Source organism: Salmo trutta, chromosome 12, assembly GCF_901001165.1.
Source record: "Salmo trutta chromosome 12, fSalTru1.1, whole genome shotgun sequence".
Lineage (NCBI taxonomy): Eukaryota > Metazoa > Chordata > Actinopteri > Salmoniformes > Salmonidae > Salmo > Salmo trutta.
Window position 1 is genome coordinate 57,155,413 of NC_042968.1, and position 24,353 is coordinate 57,179,765.

The window sequence follows — 24,353 nt, forward strand, 5'->3', positions numbered from 1 at the left end:
AAGCGTTGGAGAGGCTTGTCCATTTTGTTCTGAGCCCGAGTCGTAGCTCATCTCTTCATACAGTGTCCAAGAATGATAGGGATGTTTACCCTGCTAACCAGCTGGTTTTCGGCCATGGGGGAGGTTTTCTCTTCCAGGCTGTTCATTCTAGGACAGTTTCAGGCACAGGGTTGTAGTAGTCCTACTCAACTTTCTGTCAGCAGTAGCGAGGTTAGCCATCTGGAAGACCGAGTAGAAATGTTTACAGAGACAGGGGTCTGTGGATGTGGTGGATATGCTCAAGGGGTTAGTGGCAGCAAGACTGAAGGTGGAGTTTTCCTACTACAGATTGCTAGGGAACCTTTTCATCCATACATGGGGGCTTCGGGGGGGGGGGGGGGGGGCGTTGACAATGAGTGGGATCTGGAGTTGTTCCCTTAAACCCTCTCAAACTTCTGTTTTTCTCACAGGCTGGTACACATGAGCACAGTGGTGCATGATTTCAGATTGAATACTCATGTACTGTACGGTCTTGACCCAATAAAGGGGATTTAAAAATGATTAAAAAGTACCTCTCACACACACACACACACACACACACACACACACACACACACACACACACACACACACACACACACACACACACACACATACTCTCTCTCTCTCTCTCTCTCTCTCCCTGGTTCTCTCTCACGTGTACACATACACACACACCATCCAGGCTCATGAGTCCAATCATCATTCTCTCTGAGTGATATGTATTATGGTGGGAGCTGTGGGACTGGAGTGGAATAGATGGACCGGGCAAGAGGATCAGATGTGTATTATTGGGTTCTCTGTGTCTCTGGCACCAGCTATTGTGATCAGTGCGCAGGTGCACATTTTTTCACTGTCAGGTCTGGAGAATTAGTGACCCGAGTGCAGCTAACCTTATCGAAGACACACATACACTAACTCTGACTGGCGGCTATAAAGACCCACAATTTATCCACCAGTGTGTCTGCACAGACACAGACATATCAGACGCTATGAAAACATAGTGAAACACTACCCCTCATGTTTAGCTCATTGAAGGACACTTCAGACAGTATAGAGTTACAGTGAGGAGCAGTCATTTATGACTGGGGTCTGGGTCTGTCTGGGGGGAGACAACAGGAGACCTCAGCCCTCCTCTTCCTCCTCCCCTCTCCTCATCCATGTCCTCCTTCTGCTCCCCTCCTCTTCCACCTCCTCTCTTTGGTTTTTATTTATCTTTCCACACAACAGGAGAGAAACGTAACAGGCAGAGCAAAGCAGACTGTCCCAGCCTCCAGACCAGCTCCAGATACAAAACATTCTCAACGATTCAGCAGCACTGTCTTCCAATGATGAATGAGAGCTGTGTCCCTCTCCAAGCTAGCCAAGGACATTTATGACCCTTTTGTTTTTCCCTTTTAGTTTTTCAACAGATTTTTTAAATCATTTTTTCACATCTCTAACAGTTGGTTTTGTTTAAATTTTATGGCCTATGTGGACAGTTGTCACATTGTGGTCTGGTTAAAATTTCTGGGCAACCTCCTATCCCCAAACACACTGCTAGAGCGAGGTTTTTTTTCTTCAAAATAGGCCTAAACAGATCAGGCAATTAATTTGATCAAATCATCAGAGACCCATCATCAAGACCTCTACAAGTGTGCTTACTAATCATCTAGTCCCAGCGCTACTGCCAGCATGTTTACTTCATATAACAACACAGAAATACATTAAAATACCATCAGAAGCCCATCAGGACATCTACAAGTAGTCCAACTAATCAGCAATCCCAGATGCTCCTGACAGCGTTTAACAGTCGTTACAAGGTCTTTCCAGGCCCTTATTAGGCTACAGCATGCAGCTAAAGCCTTCTGAGTGGGGCAGGGCACGAAGGTCCATAGAGGACAGTCAGCTAGTCAGCAGACCTGTGTTCAAATACATGTGTATTTGAGTATTTGTTATATAAATACTTTGTTCTGTGTATTGAGTATTTTCAAATACACAGCCCAAAACAAGTACTTTTATTTGAGTCTTTGAATGATTTCTTTTTTTTTTTTTATTGTCAACCAAATTGTACTTGAATGTATTTTTCAAAAATGGTTTAAAATACTATTTTCAAATACCTGGGTTAAAAGTATGGGAGTATATTTGAGTCAGTGTATTTTACTATTTTAAAATACTTTCCAAGTGTTTTTCCAAATGCATTCTAATATTCAACTACTTATTTTTCTCAAATAAAGGCTATCTGAATAAACCTGTTTTTAAATGTATTGAAGAGTAATTGAAATACCTGAAATAGTATTTGAACCCAGGTCTGCTACTCAGGGCAGGCTGTGTGTTGTTGCTGAGTGACCATCTTAATGATTCCTCAGCATAAACTCAGCAACTCTACTAAGGCCTCAGAGGCTTAGCCGTCTCATCCCATATTAACCCTGCCTGCTCTATACACACCATGTGTTGTCATCTGGCTAGCCTCATCCACCCTTGGATATGGACTGTGCTGTGCTGTGTTTTTATGGCAGCATTAATGTTCTAGACCAGCATGCTTCACTCAAATTTGTCGCTCAAATCTCCCACTCTACATGACTCAATGAACTCTGTGTACACATATTTCAATGTATGTATACTGCTCAAATAAAGGGAACACTTAAATAACACATCCTAGATCTGAATGAAAGAAATAATCTTATTAAATACTTTTTTCTTTATATAGTTGAATGTGCTGACAACAAAATCACACAAAAATAATCAATGGAAATCCAATTTATCAACCCATGGAGGTCTGGATTTGGAATCACACTCAAAATTAAAGTGGAAAACCACACTACAGGCTGATCCAACTTTGATGTAATGTCCTTAAAACAAGTCAAAAGGAGGCTCAGTAGTGTGTGTGGCCTCCACGTGCCTGTATGACCTCCCTACAACACCTGGGCATGCTCCTGATGAGGTGGCAGATGGTCTCTTGGGGATCTCCTCCCAGACCTGGACTAAAGCATCCGCCAACTCCTGGACAGTCTGTGGTGCAACGTGGCGTTCGTGGATGGAGCGAGACATCATGTCCCAGATGTGCTCAATTGGATTCAGGTCTGGGGAACGGGCGGGCCAGTCCATTGCATCAATGCCTTCCTCTTGCAGGAACTGCTGACACACTCCAGCCACATGAGGTCTAGCATTGTCTTGCATTAGGAGGAACCCAGGGCCAACCGCACCAGCATATGGTCTCACAAGGGGTCTGAGGATCTCATCTCGGTACCTAATGGCAGTCAGGCTACCTCTGGCGAGCACATGGAGGGCTGTGCGGCCCCCCAAAGAAATGCCACCCCACACCATGACTGACCCACCGCCAAACCGGTCATGCTGGAGGATGTTGCAGGCAGCAGAACATTCTCCACGGCGTATCCAGACTCTGTCACGTCTGTCACGTGCTCAGTGTGAACCTGCTTTCATCTGTGAAGAGCACAGGGCGCCAGTGGCAAATTTGCCAATCTTGTTGTTCTCTGGCACATGCTAAACGTCCTGCACGGTGTTGGGCTGTAAGCATAACCCCCACCTATGGACGTCGGGCCCTCATACCACCCTCATGGAGTCTGTTTCTGACCATTTGAGCAGACACATGCACATTTGTGGCCTGCTGGAGGTCATTTTGCAGGGCTCTGGCAGTGCTTCTCCTGCTCCTCCTTGCACAAAGGTGGAGGTAGCGGTCCTGCTGCTGGGTTGTTGCCCTCCTACGGCCTCCTCCACGTCTCCTGATGTACTGGCCTGTCTCCTGGTAGCGCCTCCATGCTCTGGACACTACGCTGACAGACACAGCAAACCTTCTTGCCACAGCTCACATTGATGTGCCATCCTGGATGAGCTGCACTACCTGAGCCACTTGTGTGGGTTGTAGACTCCGTCTCATGCTACCACTAGAGTGAAAGCACCGCCAGCATTCAAAAGTGACCAAAACATCAGCCAGGAAGCATAGGAACTGAGAAGTGGTCTCTGGTCCCCACCTGCAGAACCACTCCTTTATTGGGGGTGTCTTGCTAATTGCCTATAATTTCCACCTGTTGTCTATTCCATTTGCACAACAGCATGTGAAATTTATTGTCAATCAGTGTTGCTTCCTAAGTGGACAGTTTGATTTCACAGAAGTGTGATTGACTTGGAGTTACATTGTGTTGTTTAAGTGTTCCCTTTATTTTTTTGAGCAGTGTATTTAGCCTAATTGTATGTAAAAGTGTGTCCATGTGCGGCACCTACTTTGAGGCGGCAGTGACTCTTCTTACCTCTAGGGGCCTACTACAGCACTAAGACCATAAAGATGGATATAGCCACTTACATAAACCAGACCCACCTGGCCTGACTCCCAGTGGAGAGACTGCTGTATACCGTAAGCTCAGAAGCATCTGGGAAGGAGGAGGACTGACCCCCTCTCACCTCGTCTGCCCCCTTCCCCACCTCCCCCTGTTCCCCAGAGCTGGGCTTTCTGAGGGTTCAAACAGGGAGAAATGGGAGGAGAAGGAGGATGAAGAGGAGGGGGAGGGAGGCAGGGAGGGTGGGAGGAGAGGAGGTGGGGGTTCCAGTCCAAAACCCAGCTCCGTAACTGTGGAATTAATGGAGGTTAGGGTATTCATTTAATGCTCCTATCAGTCTGTGCTGTAGATCGATTATACCTGTGCTGTGCTGTCCCACTGAAAGGCCAGTAGGCCACTGTAAGCCCCCAGGAGGGCCAGTCGTAGACAAGAGTGACTCAACCATCCTATAATCCCTCTGTCGGTCTATGTCTGCAGATATCAGTCTGTTTCTATAGCAAAACAAATGGCTACAGTAGATACTGATGACTGTGTTAATGATTGCATGTGTCCAACAGATTAAAAGAGAGGCAGAACTTATTCCCGTTCCCTCACAGCTAAATAACAGTCCAGTATCTATACATATTAGGCTACTTACTCTGGGCCAAACGCTTAGCATAGAGGGTCTCTCTGAAGAAGGCCACCTATTTCTATTCTAGGCTGCTTCTTCTGATGCTTCATATAGCCAATACTATGTTACTAAAAGCAAACTAGTAAACAGACACAGATACGCTCATAAATTATGAATAAGCATGTGCAGCTCTCGGGCTTCGCGTATTATCGACATGCACAGACATAACGTTCTATTTTCAACAGCACTGTCACAACACAGGTGCTCTGTACAACAACCTGTTCCAGTCTGTTTCTGCTGCGTGTTTGGCATGACAACAACTAGGAAGTTGGCCGCTAGACAGAGCTAAAAACAGACTGACCACCAGGTTACAGCACTCCACAAACAAGTTAACAACCTGATAGCACAACAAACAGGCACTTCCACATGCTGTAGTATTCTTATCAATAAGGAAATAATGACAACATTGAACAAAGAGCCAGAATTGAGCCCCAGACAGTGTCTCTATGGGCCAATAAACCAGGGTATGACTGACTTAGGGTTAGTTACAGAGGGAATAATAGGAAACTGTAGCTGAATACTGGAGAACAGAGTCAGTTGTAAAGAATACGATGGGAGACAGAGAGCTGGTTTCAAGCGCAGGGTGCAGCAGGTGTTTATTTGCAAAGGACCACAGGCGGAGGCAGGTAGTTGGGTCCAGGGACAGGGACAGGCAGAAGGTCATACACAGGGGGTCCAAAAAGGTAACAGTACAGGCAGGGAAAAGGCTAATAACGTAGTCTGTGAGATTAGGCAAGAGGTTGACGACAGGAAATCTGATAGGCTAAAGTACAGGCAGGGAATAGGTAAAAAACGCTGTTAGTGAGGATGGCCAAAAACGATGATACACGTGAGGACTTTCATCACATATCCAGTGGGACAGAAGTTTACATACACTTAGTATTTGGTAGCATTGCCTTTAAATTGTTTAACTTGGGTCAAACGTTTCAGGTAGCTTTCCACAAACTTCCCACAATAAGTTGGGTGGATTTTGTCCCATTCCTCCTGACAGAGCTGGTGTAACTGAGTCAGGTTTGTAGGATCCTTGCTCGCACACGCTTTTTCAGTTCTGCCCACACATTTTCTATAGGATTGAGGTAAGGGCTTTGTGATGGCGACTCTAATACCTTGACTTTGTTGTCCTAAAGCCATTTTGCCACACCTTTGGAAATATGCTTGGGGTCAATGTTCATTTGGAAGACCCATTTGCGACCAAACTTTAACTTCCTGACTGATGTCTTGAGATTTTGCCTCAAATAATTTTTCTGCCTCATAATGCCATCTATTTTGTGAAGTGCACCAGTCCCTCCTGGAGCAAAGCACCCCCACAACATGATGCTGCCACCCCCGTCCTTCACGGTTGGGATGGTGTTCTTCGGCTTGCAAGCCTCCCCCTTTTTCCTCCAAACATATCATTATGGCCATTATTGGTCATTATGGCCAAACAGTTCTATTTTTGTTTCATCAGACCAGAGGACATTTCTCCAAAAAGTACTACATTTTTCCCCACGTGCAGTTGCAAACCGTAGTCTGGCTTTTTTATGGTGGTTTTGGAGCAGTGGCTTCTTCCTTGCTGAGCGGCCTTTCAGGTTACGTCGATATAGGACTCGTTTACTTGTGGCTATAGATACTTTTGTGCCTGTTTCCTCCAGCATCTTCACAAGGTCCTTTGCTGTTGTTCTGGGATTGATTTTCACTTTTCACACCAAAGTACGTTCATCTCTAGGAGACAGAACGCGTCTCCTTCCTTAGTGGTATGACAGCTGTGTGGTCCCATGGTGTTTATACTTGCGTACTATTGTTTGTACAGATGAACTTGGTACCTTCAGGCGTTTGGGAATTGCTCCCAAGGATGAAGCAGGCTTGTGGATGTCTACAATTTTCAATCAGGTCTTGGCTGATTTCTTTTGATTTTCCCATGATGTCAAGCAAAGACGTACTGAGTTTGAAGGTAGGCCTTGAAATACATCCACAGGTACACCTCCAATTGACTCAAATGATGTCAATTAGCCTATCAGAAGCTTCTAAAGCCATGACATCATTTTCTGGAATTTTCCAAGCTGTTTAAAGGCACAGTCAACTTTGTGTATGTACATTTCTGACCCACTGGAATTGTGATACAGTGAATTATAAGTTGAATCATCTCTGTAAACAATTGTTGGAAATGGGTCATGCACAAAGTAGATGTCCTAACTGACTTGCCAAAACTATAGTTTGTTAACAAGAAATTTGTGGAGTGTTTGAAAAACAAGTTTTAACGACTCCAACCTAAGTGTATGTAAACTTCCGACTGTGTTTGAGAGTGTGAGCTGGAAAGTGGGCTGGAAAGTGAGCTGCGTTCAGGGGATCTATGTGTTTGAGAGTGTGACTGGGAAGCAGACGTTACATCAGTCATCTCTATCATGCAGATAAAAACAATTTACTGTCCTTAAAACCAATCAACTGACAAAAGCTATGGGATGGGGTGAGGGAGGGAAAAGTCCCTTCAATGTTGGCTTACAGAGAGGCCATCTAATGCCCACTATCTCTGGATGTGGGCATTTGTTGGTTTAGAGTTAGATACGAGGCTAGCTGGCAGTCCTGATTTTACATTTACATTTTAGTCATTTAGCAGAAGCTCTTATCCAGAGCGACTTACAGGCAACATTATGATTGTAGCCAAATGTTATTAAATTGAGCAGGAAGATGGATGACGGACTACCAGGTGATGAGTGTGTATGTGTAAGAAATGTAATTAAAGACTGGAAAAAAGAGGTGAATAAAAAAAGAGAGCAAATTGCCTTGGGAAAAGCAGAGAGATGGAGGAGACGGGAAAAAAGGAGGGTGTGCACGTGTGTAGGTCGGTCGCAATAGCATCCTGCAGGCAGTCTGAGGGGAACATTTCTAGTGCATGAGGGCCAATCCTTTGGGAGCGGGGCCAAACACAAGGCAAGACAATAGACAGACCCAGACCTGAGGCCAGACCCAGGCTGAGCCGAGCCTGGCTAGATCAAACCAGACCCAAAGTCTACAGACCAGGGCAAACCCTGAGGGCCTGAGGATTAATCTTCAAACAAACTCAAGAGACAGTTAGAAGAGCTCCCTGGAAATCCCCCTCTCTGAGTTCGCAATCTCTATGTTGTTCTGAGCTTAGGAAAAAAATGGCTGAATCAATAGTCCTTCAGGGTTCCGTTTTTTAGGGAAGCTCAAGAGGGAGGGCATACAGTGTCTTGTCCTTGACTGTGTGGTGTGTAGACACATGCTTAGCGAGGTCAGTGGGAAAGGTCATGTCAGCCACTGACGACCTGCAGCTCTTTACAGTTTTCAACTCTGATGTATTCCCTAGCAGAGCTTCCATGACATGATGGGCCGTGACAGTTTTTCTGACAAACTGCTCTTTTTCTAGTTGAGTAGTTTCCCCTTGCCTCTGACCAAAACTAATGTCTTAAAGGTGGCCTCTATTTTGTTTTCCTTGAATCCTAACTAAGATATTACTACTGTCTTAATGCATGTTTACAATGGGAAGGACAAATGTGTTTAAAGGGGGTTTATAAGAGAAAAATAACCTCTAAATGATAGATTTGTTCCATTTAAAGGAGTCATAGGCTGCAACCCTAATGGTACCTATTCTCTTTGGTCAAAAGTAGTGCACTATATAGGGAATAGGGTGCCATTTGGGACACACACATAGAGTCATGTGTTGGCCCAATGGCCAGTCTTTGGGCGGCTGGCTGTGTATCTACAGTATCTTGACACAACTATGACCTCAGTGTACAGGATAGGGCAAGCGGATGGGATAGGCCTCGCTCTCTCTCTTTCCAGTGGGCAAGTGTGTCTGGGTTTCTGGATAAAGCTTGAACGTTTTACTGTCTATAAAATAAACTGTATGTTTAAGGGTAAGTAGTGTAGAAGAGCAAGACTGACCGCAAACATAGACCAATGGACAACCAGATAAGATGGCGCCAACAGACACGGCAGCCCTGCTTCTAGCTCCAAAGCAACTTTGCAGTATTTCGTTTTTTTTGTGTGTTATATCTTACATTATTAGCCCAGAACAGTTTTTTTGTGTTATTACATACAGCCGGAAATAACTTTTGGATATCAGAGCGGCGGTAACTCACCAGCATTACGACCAGGAATACGACTTTCCCGAATTGGATCCTTTGTTCATACCCCCAGGGCAATTGAACTTATCCCAGAGGCTGCTCCAAGACTCCGCCGGAGGAGAGTAAGTATTCGGAGTGGACTTCTAGTCCGACTAAGGAGGCGTGCACACCATCCACCACTTCCGAGTATATTAGTACGTAATGTTCAGTCTCTGGACAATAAAGAAGACGAGCTCAGGGCGAGGATATCCTTCCAGAGCGACATCTGTAACATACTCTATTTCACGGAATCATGGCTCTCTCCGGAAAAACTGTCAGCTGGATTCTCAGTACATCGCGCAGACAGGAATAAAGAACTCTCCGGTAAGAAGAAAGGCTGTGGTGTATGTTTCATGATTAACTAATCATGGTGTGATTGTGATAACATACAGAAACTCAAGTCCTTTTGTTCACCTGACCTAGAATACCTCACGATCAAATGCCAACCCTATTACCTCCTAAGAGAATTCTCTTCGGTTATAGTCACAGCAGTGTATATTCCCCCTCAAGCCAATTCCACGACGGCCCTCAAGGAAATACACTGGACTTTTTGAAAACTGGAAGCCACATATCCTGAGGCCGAATTTATTGTAGCTGGGGATTTTAACATTGCAAATTTGAGGAAAATGCTACCGAAGTTCTATCACATTGACTGTAGTACCTGCGCTGCTAAAACACTCGACCACTGTAACTCACCCTTCCGGGATGCTTACAAGGACCTCCACCGCCCTCCCTTCGGCAAATCAGATCACAACTCCATTTTTCTCCTCCCTTCCTATAGGCAGAAACTCAAACAGGAAGTACCTGTGCTAAGGTCTACTCAACACTGATCTGACCAATCGGAATCCATGCTTCAAGTTTGTTTTGATCATGCTGACTGGGATATGTTCCGGGTAGCCTCTGAGATTAACATTGGCATATACATGGACACGGTGACTGAGTTCAACAGGAAGTGTATAGGGGATGTTGTTCCCGCTCTGACTATTAAAACCAGTGGTGAAGGTAGGAAACAACACCTCCACTTCGCTGATCCTCAACACAGGGGCCCCACAAGGGTGCGTGCTCAGCCCTCTCCTGTACTCCCTGTTCACCCATGACTGCATGGCCACGCACTCCTCCAACTCAATCATCAAGTTTGCAGACGACACAACAGTAGTAGGCCTGATTACCAACAATGACGAGACAGCCTACAGGGAGGAGGTGAGGGCCTTGGCGGAGTGGTGTCAGGCAAATAACTTCTCACTCAACGTCAACAAAGCGAAGGAGCTGATTGTGGACTTCAGGAAACAACAGAGGCAGCACACCCCATCCACATCGACGGGACCGCAGTGGAGAAGGTAAAACGCTTCAAGGTCCTCGGCCTATATATCACTGACAATCTGAAATGGTCCACCCACCCAGACACTGTGGTGAAGAAGGTGCAATAGCGCCTCATCAACCTCAGTAGGCTGAAGAAATTTGTCTTGGCCCCTAAGACCCTCACAAACTTTTACAAATGCACAATTGAGAGCATCCTGTCGGGATGTATCACCGCATGGTACGGCAACTGCACAACCCGCAACCGCAGGGCTCTCCAGAGGGTGGTACGGTCTGCCCAACCCCATCACCGGGGGCACACTGACTGCCCTCCAGGACACCTACAGCACCCGATGTCACAGGAAGGCCAAAAAGATAATCAAGGACATCTGAAAAACAGCTTCTATCTCAAGGCCATCAGACTGTTAAATAGCCGGCTACCACCCGGTTACTCAACCCTGCACCTTAAAGTTGCTGCCTCATATACATAGACATGGAATCACTGGCCACTTTAATAATGGAACACAAGTCACTTTAATAACGTTTACATACTGATTTACTAATTTCATATGTATACTACCGTTCAAAAGTTTGTGGTCACTTAGAAATGTCCTTGTTTTTGAAAGAAAAGTTCATTTTTTGTCCATTAAAATAACATCAAATTGATCACAAATACAGTGTAGACAATGTTAATGTTGTAAATGACTACTGTAGCTGGAAACGGCAGATTTTTTTATGGAATATCTACATAGGCGTACAGAGGCCCATTATCAGCAACCGTCACTCCTGTCTTCCAATGGCACATTATGTTAGCTAATCCAAGTTTATCATTTTAAATGGCTAATTGATCATTAGAAAACCATTTTGCTATTATGTTAGCACAGCTGAAAACTGTTGTCCTGATTAAAGAAGCAATAAAACTGGCCTTCTTTAGCCTAGTTGTGTATCTGGAGCATCAGCATTTGTGGGTTTGATTACAGGCTCAAAATGGCCAGAAACAAAGAACTTTCTTCTGAAATTCATCAGTCTATTCTTGTTCTGAAAAATGAAGGCTATTCCATGCGAGAAATTGCCAAGAAACTGAAGATCTCGTACAACGCTGTGTATTACTCCCTTCACAGAACAAACTGGCTCTAACCAGAATAGAAAGAGTGGGAGGCCCCAGTGCACAACTGAGCAAGAGGACAAGTACATTAGAGTGTTTAGTTTGAGAAACAGACGCCTCACAAGTCCTCAACTGGCAGCTTCATTAAATAGTACCCGCAAAACACCAGTCTCAACGTCAACAGTGAAGAGGCGACTCCGGGATGCTGGCCTTCTAGGCAGAGTTGCGAAGATAAAGCCATATATCTGTCCAGTGTCTGTGTTCTTTTGCCCATCTTAATCTTTTATTTTTATTGGCCAGTCTGAGATATGGCTTTTTCTTTGCAACTCTGCCTAGAAGGCCAGCATCCCGGAGTCGCCTCTTCACTGACCGACAGTCTACTGAGAGACAGACCAGAGCAGAGAGATGGATGGCTGGATCAATGGATGGGTACAAATAAATAGAAGATAGATATCACATACTGTATAAAATAATAGAGTCGAATAGAATAGAAAATAATATACAGTACATGGAGGGCATCAGAACATAAACAGGAAGTGTGGTCTCACCGATTTCCTCTCGGCCTTGAGTTCCGTGAGGTACCGCAAGAGTTCTGTGATGATCTGAGAGGTCAGGTTCTCAGCGATGACTTCGTGCTGACCTGCGTAGTCGTTCAGCTCATTCAGTGTCGACAGGAAGGCCCGGCATGACGTGTACCTGACAGGTCAGAGGTCACAGAAAGTGATGTCAGAGGAAGGGCTGACACAGCAATTGATGTGTCATGACAAAATGCTCAAATAGTGTCATTCATTGAAGAAGAAGAAAAAACTATCAATGATTTGCAATGGTCACATTGCAAAATCTCAAACTCACTTGTTCTCCTCCTCCTCTTTTGAGTTCTTCTTGGGTTGATACTTCTTTGATAGATTCCTGTGAGGAGAGAAGAACCATAGCTCTGTTATTTCAGTACTGAGTAACAATATGTTGGCTAGTTTCTACTATTTTAACAATAGGTATACTATCCCATTGGGTTGATACAATAGGACAGCAGGCGGCTGAACATACCCTAACTCTACTGTATGCCTCCTCCATTACTGATGTCCATGTCACTGTGCCAATGGATCATCCACTACTGTTCAATCTGCCAGAGTGCTTTATACCATTGCCCCCCTAACCCTCCCCACATCCATCCTCCATCGTCCATGAATACACAATCAGTCACCAAGAAGATGCATGAGACGAGTGAGTAGAATAGAACAAGCCAGCACTAGTAGAATGCTGAAAAGGGGGGGTTATGGTTAGGGACAGAAGATTTTCCAGACCACGTGACCTGGCCAGGACAAAATCTCTGTCTCTCTCGCTTCCTTCCTTCCTTCCTTTCTTCCTTCCTCTCTTTAACCCTCACTCTGTCTCCTTCATTTCCCCTGTCGCTTTCTCTCTGTCAGCCTCTCTCGCTGTGTGTTTGTTTGCTAGCGATAGTCGGCGCAGCTCCTCACCTATTTCTGGTTATAGCTCTGTACCTGCTATATGTCACACAGTTTAATAACAGTCACATGCACGCACTCCGCACATGCACGCACACACAGTAGGTTACTCAATCTACACTGAGTGTACAAAACTTTAGGAACACCTTCCTAATATTGAGTTGCAGCCCCTTTTGCCCTCAGAACAGCCTCAATTCATCGCTACATGGACTCTACAAGGTTTTCACAGGGATGCTGGCCCATGTTGACTCCAATACTTCCCACAGTTGTTTCAAGTTTTCTGGATGTCCTTTGGGTGGTGGACCATCCTTGATACACACGGGAAACTGTTGAGCGCAAAAAACCCAGCAGTGTTGCAGTTCTTGACATGCTCAAACCGGTGTGCCTAGCACCTACTACCATACCCCGTTCAAAGGCACTTAAATATTTTGTCTTGCCCATTCCCCCTCTGAATGGCACACATACACAATCCATGTCTCAACTGTCTCAAGGCCTAAAAACTATTCTTTAACCTGTCTCCTCCCATTCATCTACAATGATTGAAGTGGATGTAACAAAGTGACATCAATAAGAGATCATAGATTTCCCCTGGATTCACCTGGTCAGTCATTGTCATGGAAAGAGCAGGTGTTTTGTACACTCAGTGTATGTACAGTAGACTCTACCAGACAGCCAATAAAAATAGGTAAACCAATTAGAAGAATCCACCTAGAAACGGCAACACACCACACAAGCCAATTAGACTTCAGCAGACAGATGAAGAGCGAATCAGGAAGCAATGAGGCATGCTGCACGGCAGCCAGGCAGAGAATGGTGAGTCATATCAGGGCTCCACTATGCCACCATTTTACTCGCATATGCACCTAAATATTTTGCCGTGCGACCTGGAACTTTTTATTTAGGAGGACCAGTACACCTCGAAAAATGAAGGATTCTAGCTTCATTACTTCAAATATTTTTTCATTGTGCTCCTAAATGTATTTGTGTGCACCAACATTTTTCAACTTCGGAGCACATGTGCTCCTTGTAAAGAGCGTAGATCAAATCAAATGTTATTTGTCACATGCGCCGAATACAACAGGTGTAGAATATACCGTGAAATGCTTACTTACAAGCCCTTAACCAACAAGGCAGTTGAAGAAACAGAGTTAAGAAAATACTTACTAAATAAACTAAAGTACATCTTTTTAAATAAAAACTAACACAATAAAATAACAGGGGGTACCGGTACCGAGTCAATGTGCTGAGGTACAGGTTAGTCGAGGTAATTTGTACATGTAGGTAGGTGTAAAGTGACTATGCATAGATAATAAACAGCGAGTAGCAGCAGTGTAAAAACAAAGAGGGGGGGATGTGTCAATGTAAATGGTCCGGATGGCCATTTGATTAGTTGTTCAGCGGTCTTATGGCTTGGGGGAAGAAGCTGTTAAAGGGCCTTTTTGACCTAGACTTGGCGCCCTGATAGCGCTTGCCGTGCGGTAGCAGAGAGAACAGTCTATGACTTGGGTCTTTGACAATTTTATGGGCCTTCCTCTGACACTGCCTAGTATATAGGTCCTGGATGGCAGGAAGCTTGGCCGCAGTAATGTACTGGGCTGCTACCCACTACCCTCTGTAGCGCCTTACAGCCGAATGCCGAGCAGTTGCCATACCAGGCGGTGATGCAACCGGTCAGGATGCTCTCTTGTCATGCCCTCTTCACGACTTTCCTGGTGCGTTTGGACCCTGCATATTGTAGCTAGGTCTTCTCACTCATGCATGGTGTGTTGTTTACTATGCTGATGTTTGGACCATTAACCCTCTCATTGGGAATAGAGGTCAGGTCGCACATGGTGAGCACAATGAAGGTCAATAGAAACACTAGAATATCAACAGAAGCCCTGCGACGTTGTGGTCATTAATATTAATGGTCAATGGGGGAAAAAAAGATACGAAATGACTGCTGCCTCTTCAACGACTAAGCTACTGCAGCAATATAATAGGTGCAATACTAATAATACTGGTACGACAACTGTAATGGCCATTGACAGTAGCAAAGGTCACTATTAGACTACCATGTAGGCCTAACTCTGCCATTGAGACATGCATAGGCCTATGTGTTCCTCCTCGACAGTACTAGCATTTAAATGCCACGCATGGGATGGGTTTAAAAAAATGAATGAACGAATCATGGATGTGGTAAAAACACTACAGCATGTCTGCTTGTTCGCTCTCGCTCTCTCTCTCGCTCTCTCGCTCTCTCTCTCTTCACCACAACCCCCTACTACTCTCCCCTGGTGTCTGCTCTGTTGCCAGGCAGATCTACCTCTTCCCCCGCTCTTCTTCGTTTTCTCTCTTGCTTTTACCCTGGCTGCCTCTCATGGCCAGATGTCATTTCAAAATGCATTTGGCTTTCCTCCTCCTCCATAGAGTATTTAACCAACACACAGACAGATAGGGGGTGCTCATAAGACTTAACAAGGATTAGACCAGTGTGTGTGTGTGCCCCATATTTGGTGATTCTGTGTCATTTTCTCTAGACAGTGTGTTTGTAACACCCACACCCCCATTCTTCTTAGTAGTATGCACAATGATAGTCCTTAGCCGACTGTACTCTACTGTACTGTGGATTATGCCAATATGTGTTACTGTGCTTGGGGGAGGAAACGCAATGCACTGTAGCCTTCTGTACTCTATTGAAACATTGTGCGTGTTTATCCATTCGGTACAGTGGAGGAGGATTTAACCTAGATTATACCAGCGCATGCTGTTTGGTTTGGTGAAATGGTAGGCCTAATGGTACTGTGCACTGCGTATTGTGCAGCCAGCCATGCCGTCTGTCTACACACTTTATCATGCACGGTTTTAAATACAGTGACCTCCAAAAGTATTGGGACAGTGACAATTTTGTTGTTGTTTTGGCTCTGTACTCCAGCACTTTGGATTTGAAATGATACAATGACTATAAGGTTAACGCACAGACTGTCCGCACAAACATCATCCCCCCCCAAAATGCTAACCTCCCCTGTTAATGTAATGGTGAGAGGTTAGCATGTCTTGGGTGTATGGTATTTCTGCGTCTAACTTTCTCACTCATCCTTATTCACGATCCATTCATAGTCATTGTATCATTTCAAATCCAAAGTGCTAGAGTAGAGTGAAAACAGCCAAAAATGAGTCACTGTCCCAATACTTTGAGCTCACTGTATGCATCTGGTCTAATTTTTGACCATTTCTCTTTTGATAATGTCTCTTGATGCATTGTAGTGCCATGTTATCTGCAGAGCAGAGCGAGGTGTTTGTCTTGTTGAGCAGTCCGTTCTAATAGCTGATGCAGAGGTGCTAACCATCTGTGAGATATTTCATGAACAGCAGAGAGCTGTCGCCATGTTCAGGCCCAGAGACCATATAACAGATCTATCAAAGATTTAACAGATGCCACAGCTCTATCAGAACTCACACGGACAAGGTCAAGCTGCAGCAGAATTACAGCAGTGAGGAGAAAAACCTCAAAAAGGTTAAAGAGAGGGAGGAGGGGAAAAAGAGACAAACACAGGGGAGAAGAGAAGCAGGAAAGAGAGGGAGAAGAAAAAGAGAGAAAAAGAAAAAATCAATGAATCTAACTTCCTCCAGCATAGAGGTGTGACGAGGAGCGGATGATCAAAGGGCCAATTTCATTAGTGTTTATTAGATCTAGGTGGACTAGGAGTGATCCAGGTAGGTTCAATCTGCTTTAACGAGCTAAATTGATTGGTGGGAGAATAATTAGTCCAAAGATACACATACAATGATGCACATTGTGTCAAAACAATAACAGAATAACCTTGTTGAAGCTTTAGAAACAGGGCTATCCATTCTGTAATTTGTAAATCATATTTTTCTGTGATAGCAGTAGGTCATGTGGGTGAAAAACAAATGTGTTTGTGTAAGCAGAGTGAATGAAAACATCCAACCGCCGCAAATGCAGAAGGTCAGGTTCCATAAAGCACATCTATGGAGCGATTTCAGTGTCAACAGAAATTGTACTTGAATTGAATATACTTGAATTTGAATATTTGAATGTTTAATACACAAATAAAACAATTGAATTCAGAAATTGTACTTTTATTTCATGATTTGAAACTGAATTGAATGAATATTGCATTCAGTTTTAAAATGACAATTCAATATTTATATATTCCGTTTGAATATGGTAGTTATTGCATTCATTGTCTGTGTATCAAGTTGACAAACTATAATTTCAAGTTAATCCAAGTTTCATATATTCAACTTCTCAGATGCATTCAGATTCAGTTCTCTAAATTCAGATTCAAAACCAGAGACAACATCCTGGTACCAGCTAGGAATGGTAGAGGAGAACACAGATGAAATCAAACACTCTCTGTGGTAAACATATGTTTTCTGGCGGTTTCTGAAGCCAATTTGGCTCTAATGTTTGAACCACTTTAGCTATAAGCTATGATGACCCCATTCCTGAAAGCTAAGAATCTCTGGAGCTGTCACGTCCTGACCAGTAAAAGGGGTTATTTGTTATTGTAGTTTGGTCAGGGTGTGGCAGGGGGTGTTTTTCTGTGTGTTTTGGGGTTTTGGGCATTCTATGTCCTTTTTTCTATGTTTTTGTATTTCTTTATTTTGGCCTGGTATGGCTCTCAATCAGGGACAGCTGTACATTGTTGTCGCTGATTGGGAGTCATACTTAGGCAGCCTGTTTTCTTTTGGGGTTTTGTGGGTAGTTGTTTTCTGTCTTGTGTGTGTTCACCTGGCAGAACTGTTGGCTTTCGTTTTCTTGTTTGTTTTAAAGTGTTTCATTAAATATAATTATGACCACTTACCACACTGCATCTTGGTCCCCTCTTCCAGACGATCGTTACAGGAGCATGGATGTGCTTGTTGTTGCCTTCTATGAAGATGTAGTTAAATAGCCCTGTCATAGCCCGTCTAAGGATAGCCCTTCCACTCCCTATTTAACCTTGCTCTTGTGACTGACTGGGTTCGAACCAGGTCTCCTGCATGTCACAAGACTGTGTTAGCCCACTTAGATGAAGCCCATAGGGATTAGTTCAGGAAGCTAACACAAGTCTTCAAGTCTTGGTTACATTTCACCCCTCTTTGACCTCATACTCAGAGATCACAGCACCAATATAACTGACTGGGTCGAAATCAGGCCTACTGCACAACAACAACACTTTCTGTGGCAAACAGAAGCAGAAGGATCTGTACACTCCATTTAATTAGAGTGCAACAGAGGCGGTTTGGTGATCCATCCATGTGATGAGTAACCTCATAATTACCAGACTGATTACCGCGTGTAGCGAACCATTCATGTAAGCTCGTGGGATCAGACTGCCCGTGAGGCTATGTAATGAACAACCTTGGCTGAGACATGAAGACGTGTGTTAGTTTGACTGACTGGGTTCTAACACAGGTCTCCTGTGCACTAGAAAATGCAGCTTTCTTATCACACGAGCATGGTCACAGAACCACCTGTGTCACACTTCACCCTCCTTTGACCTACTTGAAGAGATCCATCCAAGTCACAGGACCAATGACCAACAGTCTCAACCCAGTCAAATGTTAATCTTATAATGACTACCCTTGCTGTAGACTCGAAACCAGGGGCAGACTGGGACCAAAATTTGGCCCTGGCATTTTGAACACGCCGGCCCATTCTTTTCCGTGCGGCCCCCATTATTAGCCAAATAACTTTACGCAAAAAACCCATGTTAGACAGGCCCACTGGGCAAAAAAATGTACCAGTCTATCTGGCATGATGGCCAGTCTGCCCTGCTTGAAACTAGACTATGTCTAACACAAACTAACACATGTCAAACCAACACGTCTTCAGGTCTCAGGCAAGGTTCTCATCACATAAGCATGGATCACCAAACAACGCCAAGTCACCTTGCTGGATTTTGAAGACTTGTATTAGTGTAGCAGATCATTTCAAAGTATCGCCCCTTGCGCAATTTGAAGTAGGCCTTTTTTTAATAGCACGATGGGTTGAAATGCTTCAGGACGGCGGTCACATGTGTTTTCTAGGCAGAAGTCCTAAGTTCGAGTCTCCATATGAGCTGAATCAGGGGGAAGCGGTATTCGCTAAGCAGGCAGCGTGACGTCCATTACAATGGTGCCACTGGACTCGGATCAACAGTTGCGCTGGTTCGACCGCTGGGGTCGCTGTGGGGTGAGTTAAGGAGGTGAATGTAGCAGATAGGGATCTGTGAAACTCACTTATCAGCCTGAAGTGTCGCTCCTTGCACAATTTTCAATAGCGCGGTGGGTTGGAGTGCATCAGGTGAGCGGTCACGTGTTTGTGAGGCAGAGGTCCTGAGTTTGAGTCTCGGTATGAGCTAAATCAGGGGGAAGGGATACTCGTTCAGCAAGCATCGTGTCGTCCTTTACATGGACTTATCTTTATAGGCTTTAACTAAGTGGGCTAACTCAGTCTTGTGACACGCAGGAGACGAGTTCTAACCCAGTCAATCACAAAAGCAATATTAAATAGGGAGTGGAAAGGCTACCCTTAGAAGGGCTATGACAGGGCATTTCAACTATACTGAACAAAACTATACTAACGCAAAATGCAATAATTTCAAAGATTTTTACAGTTCATATAAAGTCAATCAGTCAATTGAAATAAATTCATTAGTAAGCAATCTATTGATTTCACATGACTGGGAATACAGATTTGCATCTGTTGGAACAGATATTTAAACGTGTGGCCTATGGAATGTTGTCCCACTCGTCTTCAATGGCTGTGCAAAGTTGCTGGATATTGGCGGGAACTGGAACACACTGTCGTAGACGTCAATCCAGAGCATCCCAAACATGCTCAATGTTAAATAAAGGTTAAATAAAATAAAAATAATAATAATAATAAAAAAAGCCCAAACATGCTCAATAGGTGAGATGTCCAGTGAGTATGCAGGCCACGGAAGAACTGGAACATTTTTAGCTTCCAGGAATTGTGTACAGATCCTTACGACATGGGGCCGTGCGTTATCATGCTGAAACATGAGGTGATGGCAGCGGATAAATGGCACAACAATGGGCCTCAGGATCTCACCACGGTATCTCTGTGCATTCAAATTGCCTTCGATAAAATGCAATTGTGTTCATTGTTCGTAGCTTATGCCTGCCCATATCATAACCCCACCACCACCATGGGGCACTCTGTTCACAACGTTGACATCAGCAAACCGCTCGTCCATACGACGCCATACACATGGTCTGCGGTTGTGAGGCTGGTTGGCACTGAAATTGCTCCATAAAATACTATCTCTGTGTTACAGATACCAAAGTCCGACACAGACAGAAACTAATTAGGGAATATGGTGTGTGTGCGCTATGCATGCAAACAGAGAGTGAGGAACTACCAGTTCTATTATCTCCTTGGTAAAGGAAGATTTATCTAGAAAGAGAAGGAGGTGGGGTTAGGGGTTAGGGGTGCAGAGGAGGGGTGCTGGATGGGGGTTGGTCAGTAGTCAGTACTTAGAGTCTTTAGCCCTCTTATGGGCCCTCTCTAGGGAACGAGATAAGGGATTTGGGGGAAGATCCCTGCTGCTTGTTGTTGGGGTGTAAGAGGACTTAGGAAGAGTATCCCCCTCACCCCTACCCTCCTTCCTGGTGAACCAAATCCCCAAATGTGGGTTGATGGAATTTGAGGGGAGGAAGAGCGCAGGTTTAAAAGGGGGGGCGGGACTAAAGGACTGACACTCCCCCGTGATTGGAAAAAAATGTATGTGGGTCAGCGCTGGCTGGGGATGATAATAATGATACCTCGTTACTATGGCAACACATGCCCCCAACCTGCCCCCCACCTTGCCGCCAACCTTACTTCCTCTCGCCTCCAGCGGAAAACAGCGAGAGAAAAACACTATCGTGCCAGAGAGAGAGAGAGAGAGAGAGAGAGAGAGAAATGAGAGAGTGAGATGCAGAGAAACAAAGAAAGAGAGACCGAGAGAGAAACAGACAGCTAGAGAGAGAGAGAGAGAGAGATGGAAAGAAAGAGAGACAGACTACCGCTCCAGGCATCATTGTTCTGTTTATTTAGCCCTCCACCTGACTAAAGCTAACATCGCTGAGTCTGCCAGGCTCTCTGATACGACCTCACTATAACCAACACAGTAGCGATGTGCTCACTGCAGGCTGAATGAGATGAACACCGTCAAACTGTCATTGACTTTGCCTGTGTGGAAGCATGACATGCTTGTTTTTAACGGCAGTGAAATATCTTATATGTTATAATTATGTTATACTCTGTACGCTGAAGAAGGCTGAGACTGAAATTATTAAATTATTGAAGAGTACTTTACATTTCATTCACTCGTGAAACATCTAGACAGAGGCCTAGACTTAGGTCATAACTGGGCAATAAAGAAACAGAACTCACCTAATCTGCTTTGCATAGTTGATTTCAATCTCCGATCGCTCTTTGACGAATTTGGTGTACCTCTCCACAAACTCGATGCCCGACTGTGTATGCTTCTCCAAGTTATCAAACTGATCCTGTAAACAGAGGAGAGAGCGAACGATGCACGAATGAATTTTTAACATCCCAATACAGCTCTAACGTTTTTGATGCAGCATTCTGAGATTTGGTTAGGGCAGCCATCTTGCAGTGACACAAACCTCACTACAGTAGTTGCCAGGACCAAAAGTTGACTACATTACCTTTTCCATGTGTGTTGATAACGTGGCAACAGCTTTGAAATGTCAAGAGGTTTAACAGTTCCAGATATCCATTATAATGGCGGTACATTGCCTATACAAATTACTCAAAGCAACACTGTTTGTGCTAATATTTTCCCTTCTCAAAGGCCAAGGGTTTTACAGTCAACAATTAGACCTACTCTCTCGCGTTGCTGCTGCCACTTAACTTATTATCCAAGTCTATTTGGCACACCTGCCTTCTAATAAGGTAATAGGGTAAAACAGAAAGAGTTGAGGTCATTTAATTTAACAGTGGGTCTAGCTAGCCTTTCTAACTTAGTGTTGTTTGTTTGTTAGTAAAAGTCTTATGGGCCTGGTACTTCTTGGAGCTAGCTGTACCGATTCCAAAGAGACTGTTTTTACCAGCCAAAGCCACCAATCAGAGAAAACGTTTGACTTACTTTACAGACTGTCTGATATGTGTGATTCATGTATTGGATGCCATTGTGGGGTTTTGGGGTTTCTTCTAAACAGCTAATAGTGTGGGTATGACATCCATGGTCCTCCTAGTCTCTTAAATGAGATACTGGCGCCCTGTAGTATTGCTGTACACTAGTGGTTACCAGCAGAAACACCTCCGCTGATGAACTCCTTGACCCCCACCATTTACAAAAACACATTCAGCCTCCTCTTCACTTCCAAGTAAAAGACTTTAACTGTCGGCTACTTTTAGCCTACAGTGAAATGTATGACTATGGCCAGTGACGGTGTCTTGTGAAAGGCTAACCCACAATGGCCTTGTAAAGTATTCATAGATGAATTCAGTTATTCAACCTAACTGTACTCATCTGTACCTTGGAGTTGAACAGGAAGCACAAGGTACATGATAGTCACACGAATCCTTCTCATGCATCGTCTCTTCTCTGTCATATAGCCTAAGTATGTGTAGAATAGAGAAAAACTTGATGATGCTGCATAATGTTATTAAAGCTAAATCAGCAAAATCACCACGTGGCAGGAAAAATCCTTACAAACAGGGTAGCTATACAAGAGGAACATACACACCAAAAAATGTGAGTTCCTCATCAGTCCTTTGGAAGGTTGATGGTTCTATGTGGAACCATAATGACTCAAAGAACCATTGGAGCTATTCAATGGTTCTTTGCAGTTCACTAAAGGGTTATTTGCTCTTTTAGTGACAATTCAAATGCTGGGGAGGCAGCTCATTCGGGGCGTGGTTTGCTCATAGTTCTTTTTGTGCAACAGTGAGTGAGAGTGTCATTCCAGTTTATCTAGTGTGTTGTGTTACGCCATCACATATTATATATGACTATGGCCAGTGATGGTGTCTTGTGTCAATTCAGAACGGTTCTCAATTTTTTCATCATGGGCCCCCAGCTGTTCCAGAGGTAGCTCACTGGACTAGACTTGTCAATTAACACAATAATAACACCTATGGAATTATTATATAGATATTTAGATATTTTGTATTTTACCTCCTTTTTCTCCCCAATTTCAGTCTTGTCTCATTGCTGCAACTCCCCAATGGTCTCAAGAGGCGAAGGTTGAGTCATGCGTCCTCTGAAGCATGACCCGCCAAACCTCACTTCTTAACACCGCCCACTTAACCTGGAAGCCAGCTGCACCAATGTGTTGGAGGAAACACTGTTCAACTGATGACCGAAGTCAGCCTGCAGGCACCCGGCCCGCCACAAGGAGTTGCATGAGCACAATGCGCCAAGTAAAGCCCCCCCGGCCAAAACCTCCCCTGACCACGCTGGGACAATTGTGTGCCGCCCTATGGGACTCCCGATCACGGTCAGTTGTGGCAGCCTGGGATCGAACCCAGGTCTGTAGTAGTGACGCATCAATCACTGCAATGCAGTGCCTTAGACCGCTGCGCCACTCGAGAGGACCAACACCTATGGAATTTTAACAATAAAATATGGTGCGGATCCAGGATAAAAAAAAACCTGTATGGTTCTTCACAAGGATTTCCAAAGAAGCTTTCAGATTGAGATTGGTTCTATAAAGACCCATTCTCCATAAAGGTTCTATAAAGAACACAAAAAAATGGTTCTATATAGCCCCAAAAAGGGTTGTACCCATAGCGGAACCCTTTTCTGGTGCTATATAGAACCTTTAGTACGGACTCAGGAGAGGCGAAGGTCGAGAGCCGTGCGTCCTCTGAAACACAACCCAGCCAAGACGCACTGCTTCTTGACACACTGCCCGCTTAACCCGGACGCCAGCCGCACCAATGTGTCGGAGGAAACACCGTACACCTGGCGACCGTGTCAGCGTGCATGTGCCCGACCCACCACAGGAGTCACTAGAGCGCAATAGAAAACCCTCCCCTAACCCGGACGACCCTGGGCCAACTGTGCACCACCCCATGGGTTTCCCGGTCATGGCCGCCTGCGACAGAGCCTGGACTCAAACCAGGATCTCTAGTGTCACAGCTAGCACTGCCTTAGACCAATGCGCCACTCGGGAGGCCACTATATAGAACCATTTTAAATTTCACTTTATAGAACCTTAGAAAAGTGTTCCTTATAGCACCATTTAGAACCTTATGAGGATGGTTCTTTATTGAACCTTCAAAAAAGGGTTCTACTGTATCACCAAAAAGGGTTCAACAACAGTTATAAGCCAAATAACCCCTATCTGATAGTATTGAGATGTTTGAAATGTTTGTACGTGTAGCTTACAAAAAACATCCCTACTGTAGTAGAGGATAACACTCCAGTGCACCACAGGACATCTCGCAATCATGCTTCTCTACAGCTACCA

General features: G+C 44.5%; 1 protein-coding gene across 14 annotated transcripts in view; it reads right to left on the reverse strand.

Moving 5' to 3' along the window:
* LOC115203848 (formin-binding protein 1) overlaps positions 1 to 24,353 on the reverse strand; it is a 103,243-nt gene that overhangs the window by 39,219 nt on the left and 39,671 nt on the right. For all 14 annotated transcript variants that reach the window (XM_029768883.1, XM_029768896.1, XM_029768884.1 and 11 more), the window contains exons 2-4: positions 21,301 to 21,416; positions 12,319 to 12,375; positions 12,015 to 12,162 (exon numbers count right to left, since the gene is read on the reverse strand). In XM_029768883.1, coding sequence (XP_029624743.1) covers positions 12,015 to 12,162; positions 12,319 to 12,375; positions 21,301 to 21,416 — 321 coding nt within the window. The remainder of the gene's footprint in view (positions 1 to 12,014; positions 12,163 to 12,318; positions 12,376 to 21,300; positions 21,417 to 24,353) is intronic.